The sequence below is a fragment of the Mastomys coucha genome, unplaced genomic scaffold (genome assembly GCF_008632895.1).
Source record: "Mastomys coucha isolate ucsf_1 unplaced genomic scaffold, UCSF_Mcou_1 pScaffold14, whole genome shotgun sequence".
NCBI lineage: Eukaryota > Metazoa > Chordata > Mammalia > Rodentia > Muridae > Mastomys > Mastomys coucha.
The window spans coordinates 129,201,260-129,213,979 of NW_022196896.1; the positions used below are offsets into that span (position 1 = coordinate 129,201,260).

General features: G+C 46.9%; 1 protein-coding gene across 1 annotated transcript in view; it reads left to right on the forward strand.

Moving 5' to 3' along the window:
• Positions 1-252: 252 nt before the first annotated feature.
• Positions 253-12,720, forward strand: part of Man2a1 (mannosidase alpha class 2A member 1) — a 160,012-nt gene continuing 147,544 nt past the window's right edge. The window contains exon 1 of the mRNA XM_031368592.1: positions 253-387. Within this exon, the coding sequence (XP_031224452.1) occupies positions 253-387 (135 nt within the window). The remainder of the gene's footprint in view (positions 388-12,720) is intronic.

Below are 12,720 nucleotides of genomic sequence, written 5' to 3' on the forward strand. Positions count from 1 at the left end.
CTTTGCCTTGCTACCCAGGAGTCCGCTTTGCAGGGACGGCCAGCTCCGGGGAGGGCAGCGGGCCAGGGCGTAGGCCGAGGGCGCGTGGTGGCTCGGGAGACGAGGTGCGGAGCGCAGCCGGGACCCGCGCCGTAGCGCGCGAAGGGTGTGCAGCCCGGAGCAGGGAGCCCTTGGCGGTCGCCGGCTGGAGTCCTCGATCCTCTGCCTCCTTCGGGTGAGAACCGCGTCCTAGCCCCGAGCCCATCGAGGAAAATGAAGTTGAGCCGCCAGTTCACCGTGTTCGGCAGCGCGATCTTCTGCGTCGTAATCTTCTCCCTCTACCTGATGCTGGACAGGGGTCACTTGGATTACCCTCGGGGCCCGCGCCAGGAGGGCTCCTTCCCGCAGGTAAGCACCCGGTGGTGGGCGCAGGCTGGAGGGCCAGCCCGGGGGCTCGCACTTCTTCCCGCCGAAGCTGGGCGCCGGGGCAGGGTGAGGCCTCACCCGACGACCGGCGGAGCCTCCCTCATCCGGCTTGCCGAGGTTCTGCTGCGCTCGGACCGCTGAGTTTGCAAAGTGCTGGGCGTCATGCGGTGGCAGCTTCGGCGCTGGGCAGAAGTGGCCTTGTTCCCACATTCTCACCCCGGCCTGTGGAAGTGGCCTCGGCCACCTGCTGGTGGGGAACCGGCGCGAGTGTCGCCCCTAAGCTAGCTCAGGGTTAAGCTGCCAGAGGCTGCCCAGATCCCTGAGTGCGCCGAGGCGCGGAAATTGATTAAACACAGCCCACCTAAGGCAGATTTCTGTTTCTGACCCCTGCCCATTTCACTGTCTCTTAAGAGATAAAAAGTTTATTTCCTGTCGCAGCCCTTTGAGATGTGGATAGTAGGGTTGATTTTAGTGTCGTCATGCTTCAGCTATTACCTCGGGTTGGTTTGGAGCAGAGTGGGGAAGCGCCTGTTATACTCCTACTGGAAGCTGTGCGGCGCTCAGTTCTCTGCGGGGTGATCAAACTGGCAGAGGAGTTGATCAAACGACCCACTTGAAGTCTTTCAGGAAAAGTTACTAAAAATAAAGAAATGGTCACCTCTGTTTGGAAGGTGACCACAGAGCAATTGCGAGTAGCCTTTACAGCTCTTCGCTGTTGACATACACAGATTTTGGTGGAGGCAGATGTGTGCAGAAATCTGAAGAATCCAAGTGTTGACAAGCTAACAACTAGTAGACCAGAGAAATCTACAACCTATCCGAATAAGGCTATTTGCTTCTTCTTCTTCTTTTTTTTTTTTAACGTGACAGTTTAAATGACTGAAAATAATCTTTGCCATTTCTTCTGATATGCTAGGGTCAATGGCTTGGTGGGAATATAAATTAAAGTACAAGCTTTACTTTAAGTATTATGAACTTGAAACAAGGACTTAGGGATCCTGTCATTGGTACACAGTGCTAGAAGTTTTGTTTTGTTTTTTTTAAGTGTGGAATTAAAAATCTGGCTGCAGACAGATGTTTCCAAATGTTTACAGCTTCTGCTTCCCCTATAGAGTACGAGAGAGAAAATATTCGAGTGCTCTCTGCTGCCTTTAAATTTTGAACTTGGAATTTGCACCGGCCTTGTGGATGAGGCTGGAGAAAACAGGTTGACAACAGGTAAATCCTGGCCACCAGGGCCCAGGAGGTCCAAGCTTTGTCCCATGTGCTCTCTGATTTTGGAGTTAAACCTACTATTCTCCTCCCAACCCCATTTTCCGAGTTTTCTCCTTTGCAGGAAATATATAAATGGAACTCCTCTTACCCAGTAACGTCTTAATAATGTCCTCTGGCTTTGGCTGGGTGGTCAGCTGAACACGATTTATGCGAACATCTGCATGGGGTTCTCTGGTGAACATCTGCATGGGGTTCTCTGACAACCTTGACATTTCCCTCTGTTTCCAAAGCAGCTAGTGACTCATTCTGTTACTGAGAAAACTCAGGCAGTTGGTTCTCCTATTTTCGTATAAACCCGCAGCTCACTGAGAAGCTGAAGGTCTGCCTAGAGTGTACAGGTTTGGCCGAGCGTCGGTGGTGGGCTTCAGAAGCTGCAGTGCTGGGTGTGTGGGCTTCAGAAGCTGCAGTGCTAGCTGTGTTGTCTATTCCGAGAGGTTTGGGAGTGGCGTCCTCTGTGTTTTGTCTGGACTTCATTGTAGAGAGAAGGCTTAGAAGAGGTGGGCCATTGAATCTCCCAGTAGATAAACTCCATGAGCCGTCTTAGTAAGTCTCATGTGTTTGACCGTTAGCTTCGTATGATGAACTTGTCTCTCCAGCTACCATTCAGTTGGTGTGGAACTGAGGCGCAGAGAGATTCCTGAGCCCAAGGTCACGTAACAGAATGTGAGACTTGAACAGGCAGCTCTCAGAGTGTAGTCTCAAAGTCACTCCAGCCTGCCTGTTGCCAGCATTGTGGAGAACAGGAATAGACTTGCTGGGGTGACTTAGCTTACGACTCTCCTCCCCCATCCCCCAGGACATGTAAGTTTTATTTTGAAGACAAAGTGAATGTGATCCTTTTGCTGAAACATTCAGTGCTTCAGGTTTATGCTCTCCCAGAGAGTCTCCTAATTTACTTTTCCAGCCAAACATTATTACGATGCAAACCATTCTGAAGCAGAGCGTCCAGACCTACACATTCTCTAACTTTTTTGTCTGAACTGTATGTTAGCCTTAATTTCACAACCCAAGCATAGCGAAACTACGCTACACTCTGTTTCTTGAACAGGCTTTGGTGGGCATTCTTGAGTTTCGGTAGCGCTAATTTTGTCAGTGCATGCGGAGGTTGGTGTCCTGAATCAGCTCAACCAGAAGGGTTCTATCATCCATGCTAGTTTCTTTCTCTTGATGTGGAAACTTCAGTAAGGTATGCGGTCCATTAGTTTGCTCACTGTATTTTTAGGTCATCCCCAGTTGAGAGCAATCTGTTTTTGCTGTTCTTTGGACTTTTGTTCATTTACCTTCTTTAGCAGCTCTGTTTCCTGCCACCTGTTCAGTCCTGGGGCAAGGGTAGGCACCGCCCCAGCCATGCCCCCCACCCCCCCATGGCCTGCCTAAGGGAAGTCCTTAGAGGGCTTTCTCTGAGTGTTACTTTAAGAATTCCTTAAGGCCAAGGCAGCAGGTGTCCTTCCTACATTTTTAGGGTTATTTGATCTCAGTTAAAAAAAAAATTAAAACAAGCAAAAACAAACCTCCAGTCTGCATGAGAGGTGGGCCAGGCCTAATGCTTTGAAAGTACTTTACGCTAGCTATGAGAAAATCAGCAGATGGGTGAAGAAATGTTTACATCTCCCTGGAAGATGTCATCCCAACCGGCAGTCTAGAGTGCACATCAGGAAAAACTACTAGGCTCATGCGGGTATCTAGAGAATTAAGATTTATATAACAAAGAGTCGGTCTTTAACTACTGAAGCACTAGATATAGGGACAGAAGTTGCTTTTGAACATCTCTTTAGAAGTTGGAAAGTCATGAAAATATACAGGCCAAGTCCAGACTTGATCTTTGGGCTCAGAGGACATTTATCAAGTGAGAAAATGAGGGCCTGGAGAGATGGCTCAGAGGTTAAGAGCACTGACTGCTCTTCCAGAGGTCCTGAGTTCAATTCCCAGAAACCACATGGTGGCTCACAACCATCTGTAAGGAGATCTGATGCCCTCTTCTGGTGTGTCTGAAGACAGCTCAGTATACTTACATATAATAAATAAATCTTTAAAAAAAGTGAGAAAATGAAAACATGTTGAATGAAGTACTTGATTTGGAAGCCGTTTTGATAAGAATTTTGATGCTGTAAAACGAAAAAAACAAAACAAAACAAAGAATCTTGCAACTAGATGGACATATAGAAGTATGCTTAAATGCTTCATACCACTGGCATCTTTTAGCACTTGGGAAACTGAGGCAGGAGTATTGGCGTATGTCCTGCGGCCAGCCTAAGCTATGTAGATGTAAGCCAACGTCCTCACACAAGCCAAACCGCACCCAGGACTTTTGAGTCCAACAAAGAGTGTGTTAATAAAGATTGATCCACAGCTGCGATGAGATCCTCAAAGCCTGGATTGATCCACAGCGGCGATGAGATCCTCAAAGCCTGGCTGCTGCGCCCTTGCCTCCTTTTATAAATTGTTTAGTCTGAAGCATATCTAATAAAAGTGATGTCCCCTCCCCCACCCCCGCAGTGCTGCACCGGATTTAGGACAGCAGCCCTCTCTGCTGGGGTTTGTTTAGGGAGCACAGAAGAGTTGCCTGGGTTCCTGGGGTACAATGGTTGAGATCTAGGACTTTTGGGAAGGGGTGCAGCTTTGATTGCAATTGTGAGTAGAAATTCAAGAACTCTTAAGTATTGTGAGGTGGGTCCTCTCCATCCCCTCCGGAGATCAGTAGTCTCTGGGACTCCTCTGAAAAGCACAGGTCTCATACTTGAGCTTCTGGGAATGAACTGGACCAGGTGCCCTGGCTGTATGTGATCCAAAGGCTTTTCCAACGGGTGTCATGATTGTATTTACTGAAAGGAGATTGTTCACTAGTCATTCGTTAGCCGTAAGGGATTTCCGTGCTCTGGACAGAACTTTGACGAGGTGACTACTTTCGTATGGTTTTTCACTCTGAGCTTGCTGTTGGATTTCTGTGCTCTGGACAGAACTCTGATGAAGTGACCACTTCCGTGTGGTTTTCATTCTGAGCTTGCTGTTGGTTTTTCGATGTTAAAACATTCACCTAAAAACTGAGGAGTTGTTCTTGCCGGTCCGTCCATTCTCCAGTTTTCTCTGTTCAGAGACCTCAGTTTCTCCTGGTTGTTTCCCTATTTCCATAGAAAACTCTTTAAGAAAATCAAAGGCTATTCCTCTGCGCTGGTGAGCTGTGGTTTCTGATTTCTAAAGGGTTCGTTATATTTTTGGCCCTTGTTCCTTTGCGGTCAAGTGCCTGATGTGGCAGCCTCTTGTTTGTGTCTCTCCAGAACTACAGAGAGGGATGCTAGAAAGTAAAGATCTTCACCATCCTTTATAGTAGTTGATGGAAGATTGATCCAGGGAGGAAGCAGAACCCTTGGGTCTAAACGGGTTTTAATTGCCCATCTTAAGCCCTTCCAGTTTCATGGTTTAAACCATGTTCCAGTTTAGACTTTGAGAATTGACTGGCCTGAAATGGAGCTCACACTGTGCCCTTGAATGAATGCTGTTGGTTGTGGAGGTCACACCCTGCCCTTGAATGAATGCTGTTGGTTGTGGAGCTCACACCCTGCCCTTGAATGAATGCTGTTGGTTGTGGAGCTCACACCCTGCCCTTGAATGAATGCTGTCGGTTTTGCCTTCTGATACAGAAGAAGTAAGTTACTTGAATTGACTGTTGAGTAAGACTAGATGGAATACTGGGGAAAGAATGCGTTTGGGGTAGCATCATTTATATTTTTAATACAGATACCAAGTGTCTAACAGAGTATCCCTTGAGGAAAAGACCCGTGTGGAGTTGCTTTAGTTTATAAGCGGACATACTCTCTGTCCTCCTCCATTCCAGGGTTCTCGAACCCTTTGCTATGGATAGCTGGGTCAGAATTCTTCCGGTGTCAAGGCCTAAGTGTGTGTGGTAGGGTATCCGGCAGTGCCCCATTCTCTTCCTGGTGTACACCGGCAGCCACTTGTGTCCTTTTCTGCCCACATTTGTAGCAATCAGGAAATCTTCCCAGACATCTGCTAGATATAAATAGCCTCTGTTGGGGGCACAACTGTCCCTACGAAAATCAGTTTGGTTGTGGTCTGGACAAAGGCCTTTTTTTTTTTTAAATACAGTGTACTTTATGGGCATGGCCCTGGAGCTCATGCTCAGAAGGATAAGAGGTCTAGTTAGACGTTCAGACTGAGGTACTCTGCATCCAGTTACATAGCTAGGATGGCAATATGTTACAGAAAAAATAAGGAGAAATTATGTTCGTTTACAAGGTAAAGAAAAAAAGCGAAGGTTAGCTTACTTTTGCCACCTGGCCATTCACATTCTGGTAAAAGCGGCCTGTTCTACTAGGTGGTTTTGCTTTTACCCAAGCTCACTGGGGGTTGGCAGAAGCCGGGGTTTACTCTCCTTGCTGTTTAAGGTAAGATATACAGATCATTTTTGAGCATTATTTGAAAGTCTGAGGTTTTCTCAGCTTGGGTTTCTCTTTGTTCAGTGTGATGATCTGGCTGACACATTTCGAGAACCTTCTTGAGCTGGATGGAATCGGGGAGGGGGAAGGGATCTGGGGAATGTTCACTGCAGCCTGTCTTGCAAACATCTTTAAAGACAGGATGAGAGATGTGCAGGAAATGGTGAGGTTCTTAGGGTTCTCTGTCGTCCTCATGCCTAAGGCTGCCAGCCGACCGTGAGGTAGATTGATTGGCCTTGCATCTTTGTAGGGCCACAGCTAAAAAGGCTTTTTGCATCTTTGAATAGTTAATTTCATTTCATTTCATGGCCTGTCCATGTCTAGTTGCAGTCAAACGGCCGGGCAGAAACCTTCTGGGCCACAAAACCTAAAACATTTATTACCTGATGTGCTTCAGAAAAAGATTAGGCAATCCTGGGTTTAGACCTTTCTTCTCTGTTGTCTGAGGCAGATGGTGCTGAAGTGGAGTCCTTGAAGACACAGTTCTTATAAACTGGTTATTAAATAAGCATGGTCAAAACTTGTATCTTAAAGGCAGGGTTCAAAACTTGTGTTTTTCTACATTCTGAGGAACGTCCGTGCTAGAGGCAGAGATGTGTGATACTCTTAACTTACATCCTTTTACATCCCTACTTATTTACTCACTAGCATTACTGGTGTGCTAGGAATCGAATCTCGGCCCTTACACGTTAGGTAAGTGTTCTCCCACTGAACCGCAATCCCATCACCACCCCACCTCCCTGTCCGCCCCCTTTCCCCCTTTTTGTTTTGAGGCAAGGTCTTCAAAGAATTGTATAGCCTGGCCTAGAACTCACTGTAGTTTAGGCAGGCCTTCAACTTGTTTTCTTCCTGCTCCAGCTTCTAAGGAGCCAGGATTGCAGCGTACACCACCACACCTAAAACTCGGAAGTTTCTTGTTAGAGGACTGCCCTGTGCATGAGTGTTCTGGACCATGAACCAAGCAGGGCGAGTCTACACTTTCAGGATTGGAACCCATAACTCTGTTGAGTCTTACCGCTGTGACACCCGCCCCCGCAAAGGTGGAGTACAGAGCCCAGTCTGAATATTTGGGTTAGTCAGTACACTGAAGCAGAGACCACACGTGGATATCTCTCATGAACTATTTATACAGAACAGGACAGTTCTCTCTGTGGTCCTGAGGGTGGCCCAGGATCTGTGGTCCTGAGGGTTGCCCAGGATCTGTGGTCCTGAGGGTGGCCCAGGATCTGTGGTCCTGAGGGTGGCCCAGGATCTGTGGTCTGGAGGGTGGTCCAGGATCTGTGGTCCTGAGGGTGGCCCAGGATCTGTGGTCCTGAGGGTTGCCCAGGATCTGTGGTCCAGAGGGTTGCCCAGGATCTGTGGTCCTGAGGGTTGCCCAGGATCTGTGGTCCAGAGGGTTGCCCAGGATCTGTGGTCCAGAGGGTTGCCCAGGATCTGTGGTCCGGAGGGTTGCCCAGGATCTGTGGTCCTGAGGGTTGCCCAGGATCTGTGGTCTGGAGAGTTGCCCAGGATCTGTGGTCTGGAGAGTTGCCCAGGATCTGTGGTCCTGAGGGTGGCCCAGGATCTGTGGTCCTGAGGGTTGCCCAGGATCTGTGGTCCTGAGGGTGGTCCAGGATCTAGACTGCTATTCTGCTCTGAGAGGAATTTGTCTTTCCTCTCTTATTGCTTGCTCTTAAAGCCTCTTAAAACTTTCTTCTTGGTTGGGTCTCTAGAGGTTGTACGATCCATCTTTGAATCACGGTACTTGGTCGGAACCAAGTGGGTGTGGCATCTCTCTGTTTATGGCTGGCGTTTTAAGCCTTTTTTTCCTCTTTCTTTATGTTCTTTCCCCCTTCAGTGTGTGCTTCGTGCATCTGTCAGATGACTTTCTTTTCCGGTCTAGGACTCATACTATTTCCTTTTGTTTACGAAGAGCAGTACAGATCCTGAACCAGTCCTTATGCTGTGCTCCTATGCTGTGCTCCTTCTAGTGAACCACTTTGTCCTGGATCAGAAGTGGCAGGCTTGATAGTGACCTCTTTCAGCTCCTTTAGTAAAGGTATAGGTACATGTGGAAATGGTAAAAGAAGCAAACCCTCTCACAAACATAGAGGAGTGCATTGACGACTCTTTCTTCTTTGCCAGCCAGCCCAGTCAGTTCACCCTGCTCTGAGGAGGCTCTGTCAGTTCAACAACGGCTCTGTTCCTCACACTGACATTGGCTTGCACACCAGGAAAACACATCCTTCCATCTTCAGCCCATGCTTCTTTTTATAAAAAAGTGAGGAATTCTTCTCCCCGCCTTATACATATTAGTTCGATATTCAATTCTTCTGTTTGCTATCCTTAGTAGCTTAGAAGGATCTAACTCTCTTTGCCTTCCTGATCTGTCGCCCTTAGATGGGGAAAGTGGAGTTTTCAATGGTCTTCCATTGATTCTTTGTCTTCTCTTCTTTCTCCATGTTCCTACAGCCATCAGCATGTTGTTCTGTTTTACACTCATCTGCTCTAAGTCATTTGCACCTAATTCCAGACTTCCTGTCTTCCATGCTCTACCCATCAGCCACAGAGGTTGGAAACCACCCAACAAAGGATGCAGAGTTTCCCGTAGAGGAGAAAGCCTATGAGACTTCTTGTATACTGTGGCCACTGAGTAAGAGCTTCTTCAAAACTGAGGGGAGAAGAAGCTAAGGGTTCCTACCACAGGGCTGCTAATTTTGAGAAGTTATACATTTGTTAACTTGACTGAGTTTCCAAAATGTATAGGCATTGCAAAGCAACATGTTGTGCCTGGCAAATGTGTATGATTTTTGTTTACCAATCAAAATACATCAAAGTGTTTGAACATAATGAACACCGCAAATGTTGACAGCATGGCGCTGTTCACTGTGTCAGGTAATTTTCCCCCTTGGGAAGGAAGGTGGCGGTGCGTTCTTAAATACTCTTCCCTTGTCATCTCGTCTGGGCAAGTGGACTCGTGTACTTAGATTCCAGCTGTTAGAAGCATGCTGTTTCCATATCCTTCACATCTGGACTGTGACTTCCTTGGGTCGCTTTTTGTTTTCTATGTCTATTTCTAATTCATTTCGCCTTTACTGACAGAGGAAATGGAAGTCATTGAGTCCTGCCTCTTGCATCTTGTTTGGTTAAAAGTAGTTTTCCAGCTCAGCATGTATCAGTGCTTGAGACTCTCAGGGTTTACTGGGATCAAAAGACAGAGGCATGCCTTTCAGCTTGTTGTTCACACTTACTGTGGAGGGCAGTTCTGTCTGTCTCCTTTCCCATGAGAAGCCCCTTTCTGCCAGCGTGGGCACTTGGGTTCCTGCATCCTTGGCTGTGTTCCCTCTGAGTTCTTTTATTGATTGATTGATGGATGGATGATTTGTTCATTTTTTATTTGACTTAAATACATTTTGTTTGCAATTTAATGCTTGCATAAAAGTTAAAATGAGAGTTTACATTCTTTTTAAAAACAGTTGTAAAAACTAAAATATAATTACATTGTTTACCCTCCCCCTTCAACCCTTCCCATCCCCCCAACTTGCTTTCAAAAATCATAGCTTCTTTTTCTTTAATAATTATTGGTGCGCACAGGTGTGTGCACTCTGTGTGTGTGTGAGTGTGCGCACGTGTGTGTATGTGTGTGTATAAATATGTAAATGCAATCTGCTGGGTGTGTTCAGTGTAGCTTGTATGTATGGCTTCTGTCCACAGACACCCGGAGTGCTCACCTCTCAAGCAAGCTTCTTTTGGCAGTGGGTGGAGTCCATTAGAGCAAGCCAGCCTGAGGACAACTGACCAGGGGGCTGCTGTACTTACAACACAACAACCTCACAACTGAGGCCCAGGCAGGTTGCAGAATGTGGATTGAGACAATGTATCTTTCAGATATGACAGGGAAGCTAAGCCGGTAAAATCTCGACACAGTGGCTGACTGAAGACATGAGCTAATGTGGACACTGGTTGACATGCCGGCACAGATGTGAACCTCTGAGTTCCTTTGTGCCCTTGATGTGGAATTCATGGGTGGGGCCTTATGACGACCTTTTCTCTGGAGGAGAGGAAGCCATGACTGAAACACTGGAGGATGGAGACCCCAGGCTGGATCCTCCTCAGAGTCATTGTCTTGGGTGGGGGTAGGGGGAGTCTACAATTTGCTGTTTCCTGTGGTAAAACTTGTTTTTTAAACAGTCATCTGCATCCTAGATACCTCGTGTGTAGAAAAGTAGATTTAGAATTCAAGGGGAGGAAGGGTTCCCAGGTTAGTTAGTTAATTTAGTGTTTTGTTTTGCATTGTTTTGTTTTCTGCCGTGGGCACTAGGTGACATAAATTTGACCTTGGAAATGTACCCAGTCATTGCCAGCGCATACCTGGACATGCTCTGCGGCCTTTCTGATGCATCATCATGAGCCTAGGTTTTCAAACTTAGAAGGATGATAGAGCTTACAGAGATTTGACAGGCATCCTAGGTGTGCTTCTCACTTAGAAGTGCTTCATAACCGCCTCCCAAATGAATAAATAAAAATGAAAAAGAAAGGGATTCTTAAGTTATATGAGAAATATAATTGTTATATATGAAACAGATTGCTATGTGCCTTCATTTTTGCATTAGGAGTTAGTGAGATTAGAATGATATTGGGCACATGTTAGGTATTCAATGAATGGTAAACCTTAGCAGCATATGGAAACATACAGTGTGCAGGCTATGTGCCCTACAGACTATTGCATATCCTGGGGATACAGGAGTGAAGAATCAAGGAGTAGTCTAGGGCATCCAACCTCTTGACCTTGTGATATGGTGTAGATGACTACAGATGTTGGCCCTCATTTATACTCTGCCTGTCCTGGGTTCCATGTAGGTTGATATGGTGTAGATGACTACAGATGTTGGCCTTCATTTATACTCTGCCTGTCCTGGGTTCCATGTAGGTTGATATGGTGCAGATGACTACAGATGTTGGCCCTCATTTATACTCTGCCTGTCCTGGGTTCCATGTAGGTTGCTATGGTGCAGATGACTACAGATGTTGGCCTTCATTTATACTCTGCCTGTCCTGGGTTCCATGTAGGTTGCTGGACGGTAGATTGGACATGCGTGCATTTGTCCATGCTCTTATTTCTCAAGACTAGACTTAAAAGGGAACTCAGAAACGTAGCTGTGTCCTGACGGTGGCCAAGCTCGTTGAACTTGGGAAGAAGGGGAGAAGTTGGGTGTGCGTGGTTGACCTTGCCAGCAGTAGCATCCTTGCCACACTCAAGCCCAGCCCTTCTCCAACCTTGCCATCTTGGACATGGGCATCTGAGAAGGGGTGAGGAGACTGGCTGGACCTAGAGAAGTGTTTTGGTGTTTAGCTTTGAGTCAGGTGTGGTGGCACACGTCTTAAGTCCCAGCACTCCAGAGGCAGAGGCAGGCAAGTCTCTTGGAGTTCAAGGGCAGCCTGGTCTACACCGTGAGTTCCATCCAGGACAGTAAGAGCCGCATAGAGAAACTCTGTGTCAAAAACAAAAAAACTGAACAAAAGGAACAGTTTGGGATGAAATTTCAAGTTGCTTGGAGTCAGGCTCCAGTTGGGAGTCATGCGGTGGCAATCTTCTCAGAGTCACTCCGTGTACCAGGAAGCTGTGTGAGAGAGGCAGTATTAGAGAATTCATCTTGTAGAAAATTTTAGACCTGGAAGGGAGTGAAGAGAATATTCAATCTCGATTATTCTGGTCGCAGTGTGTAGGAAGACCCAGAAGCAGGAAGGCGGCTGAGAATCTGTGTGAGGTAATGAACAGGCAGAAGGCAGTAAATCTTTGTTCCAGGATTGAGTTGGCTGCAATCACAAAAGGAGAAAAAGTGTACAGACGTTTTGTGAGGAGAACACCTAGGCCTCTCTGGTGGATGGCAAAGGCCAACGGTGGGTGGTTCGAGTCACACGTTTTCCCTTGACCTTTTCCCCTTTGGGATATTGGAGGCAAGTTATACAGTTTGCAGAGAAATATCTTGAAAGACAAGCTACTCTGTGAAGCCAAGTTCAGTTTTATTTATGACAGAGTGGACGTTGGTGGAAATAGCCAAGCGGGCTAAGAGATCAAGGAAGGAGCTGTCAGCTGAGGCCTCCTCAGAGCAGGGAAGAGTGAGCTCACTCTGAGACTGCCTGGAGAGGAGAGACTGGGCCAAGTACATTTCTCCTAGCCAAAGTCCCAGCTTTCTACATCACGGTTATCATGCAGCAGATGTTAATAACATAAAGCAGCTGTGTTCAGTTCGTCAGAAACTAGCACACGGAGGAACATGCCTGTGGCACCACGTGATCATGAGGAAGTGTTCCAGACGTGCCTTTCAACATGAAACCAACAGGACCTGATGGCATTGAGTTTTTACTTTTTCTAGTTTGGGTTTTTGTATGTATGGTTGAGGGAGATGAAGAGAGATTCATAAAGAGTCAAAAGGCAGTTACTGCAGCTAGATGGTTCCTAGCTCAGGGTTGGACTGGAAGGTCAGTCATCTTGCCGAGAATACCCTCCAAATGGTCTGTTACTGATAATGAGCCCCTCTTCTTTGTCTGGCTCGCATGTGGAAGAACTAAAATTTGTTTTTGGCCCAGGACCATCTCTTGAAAA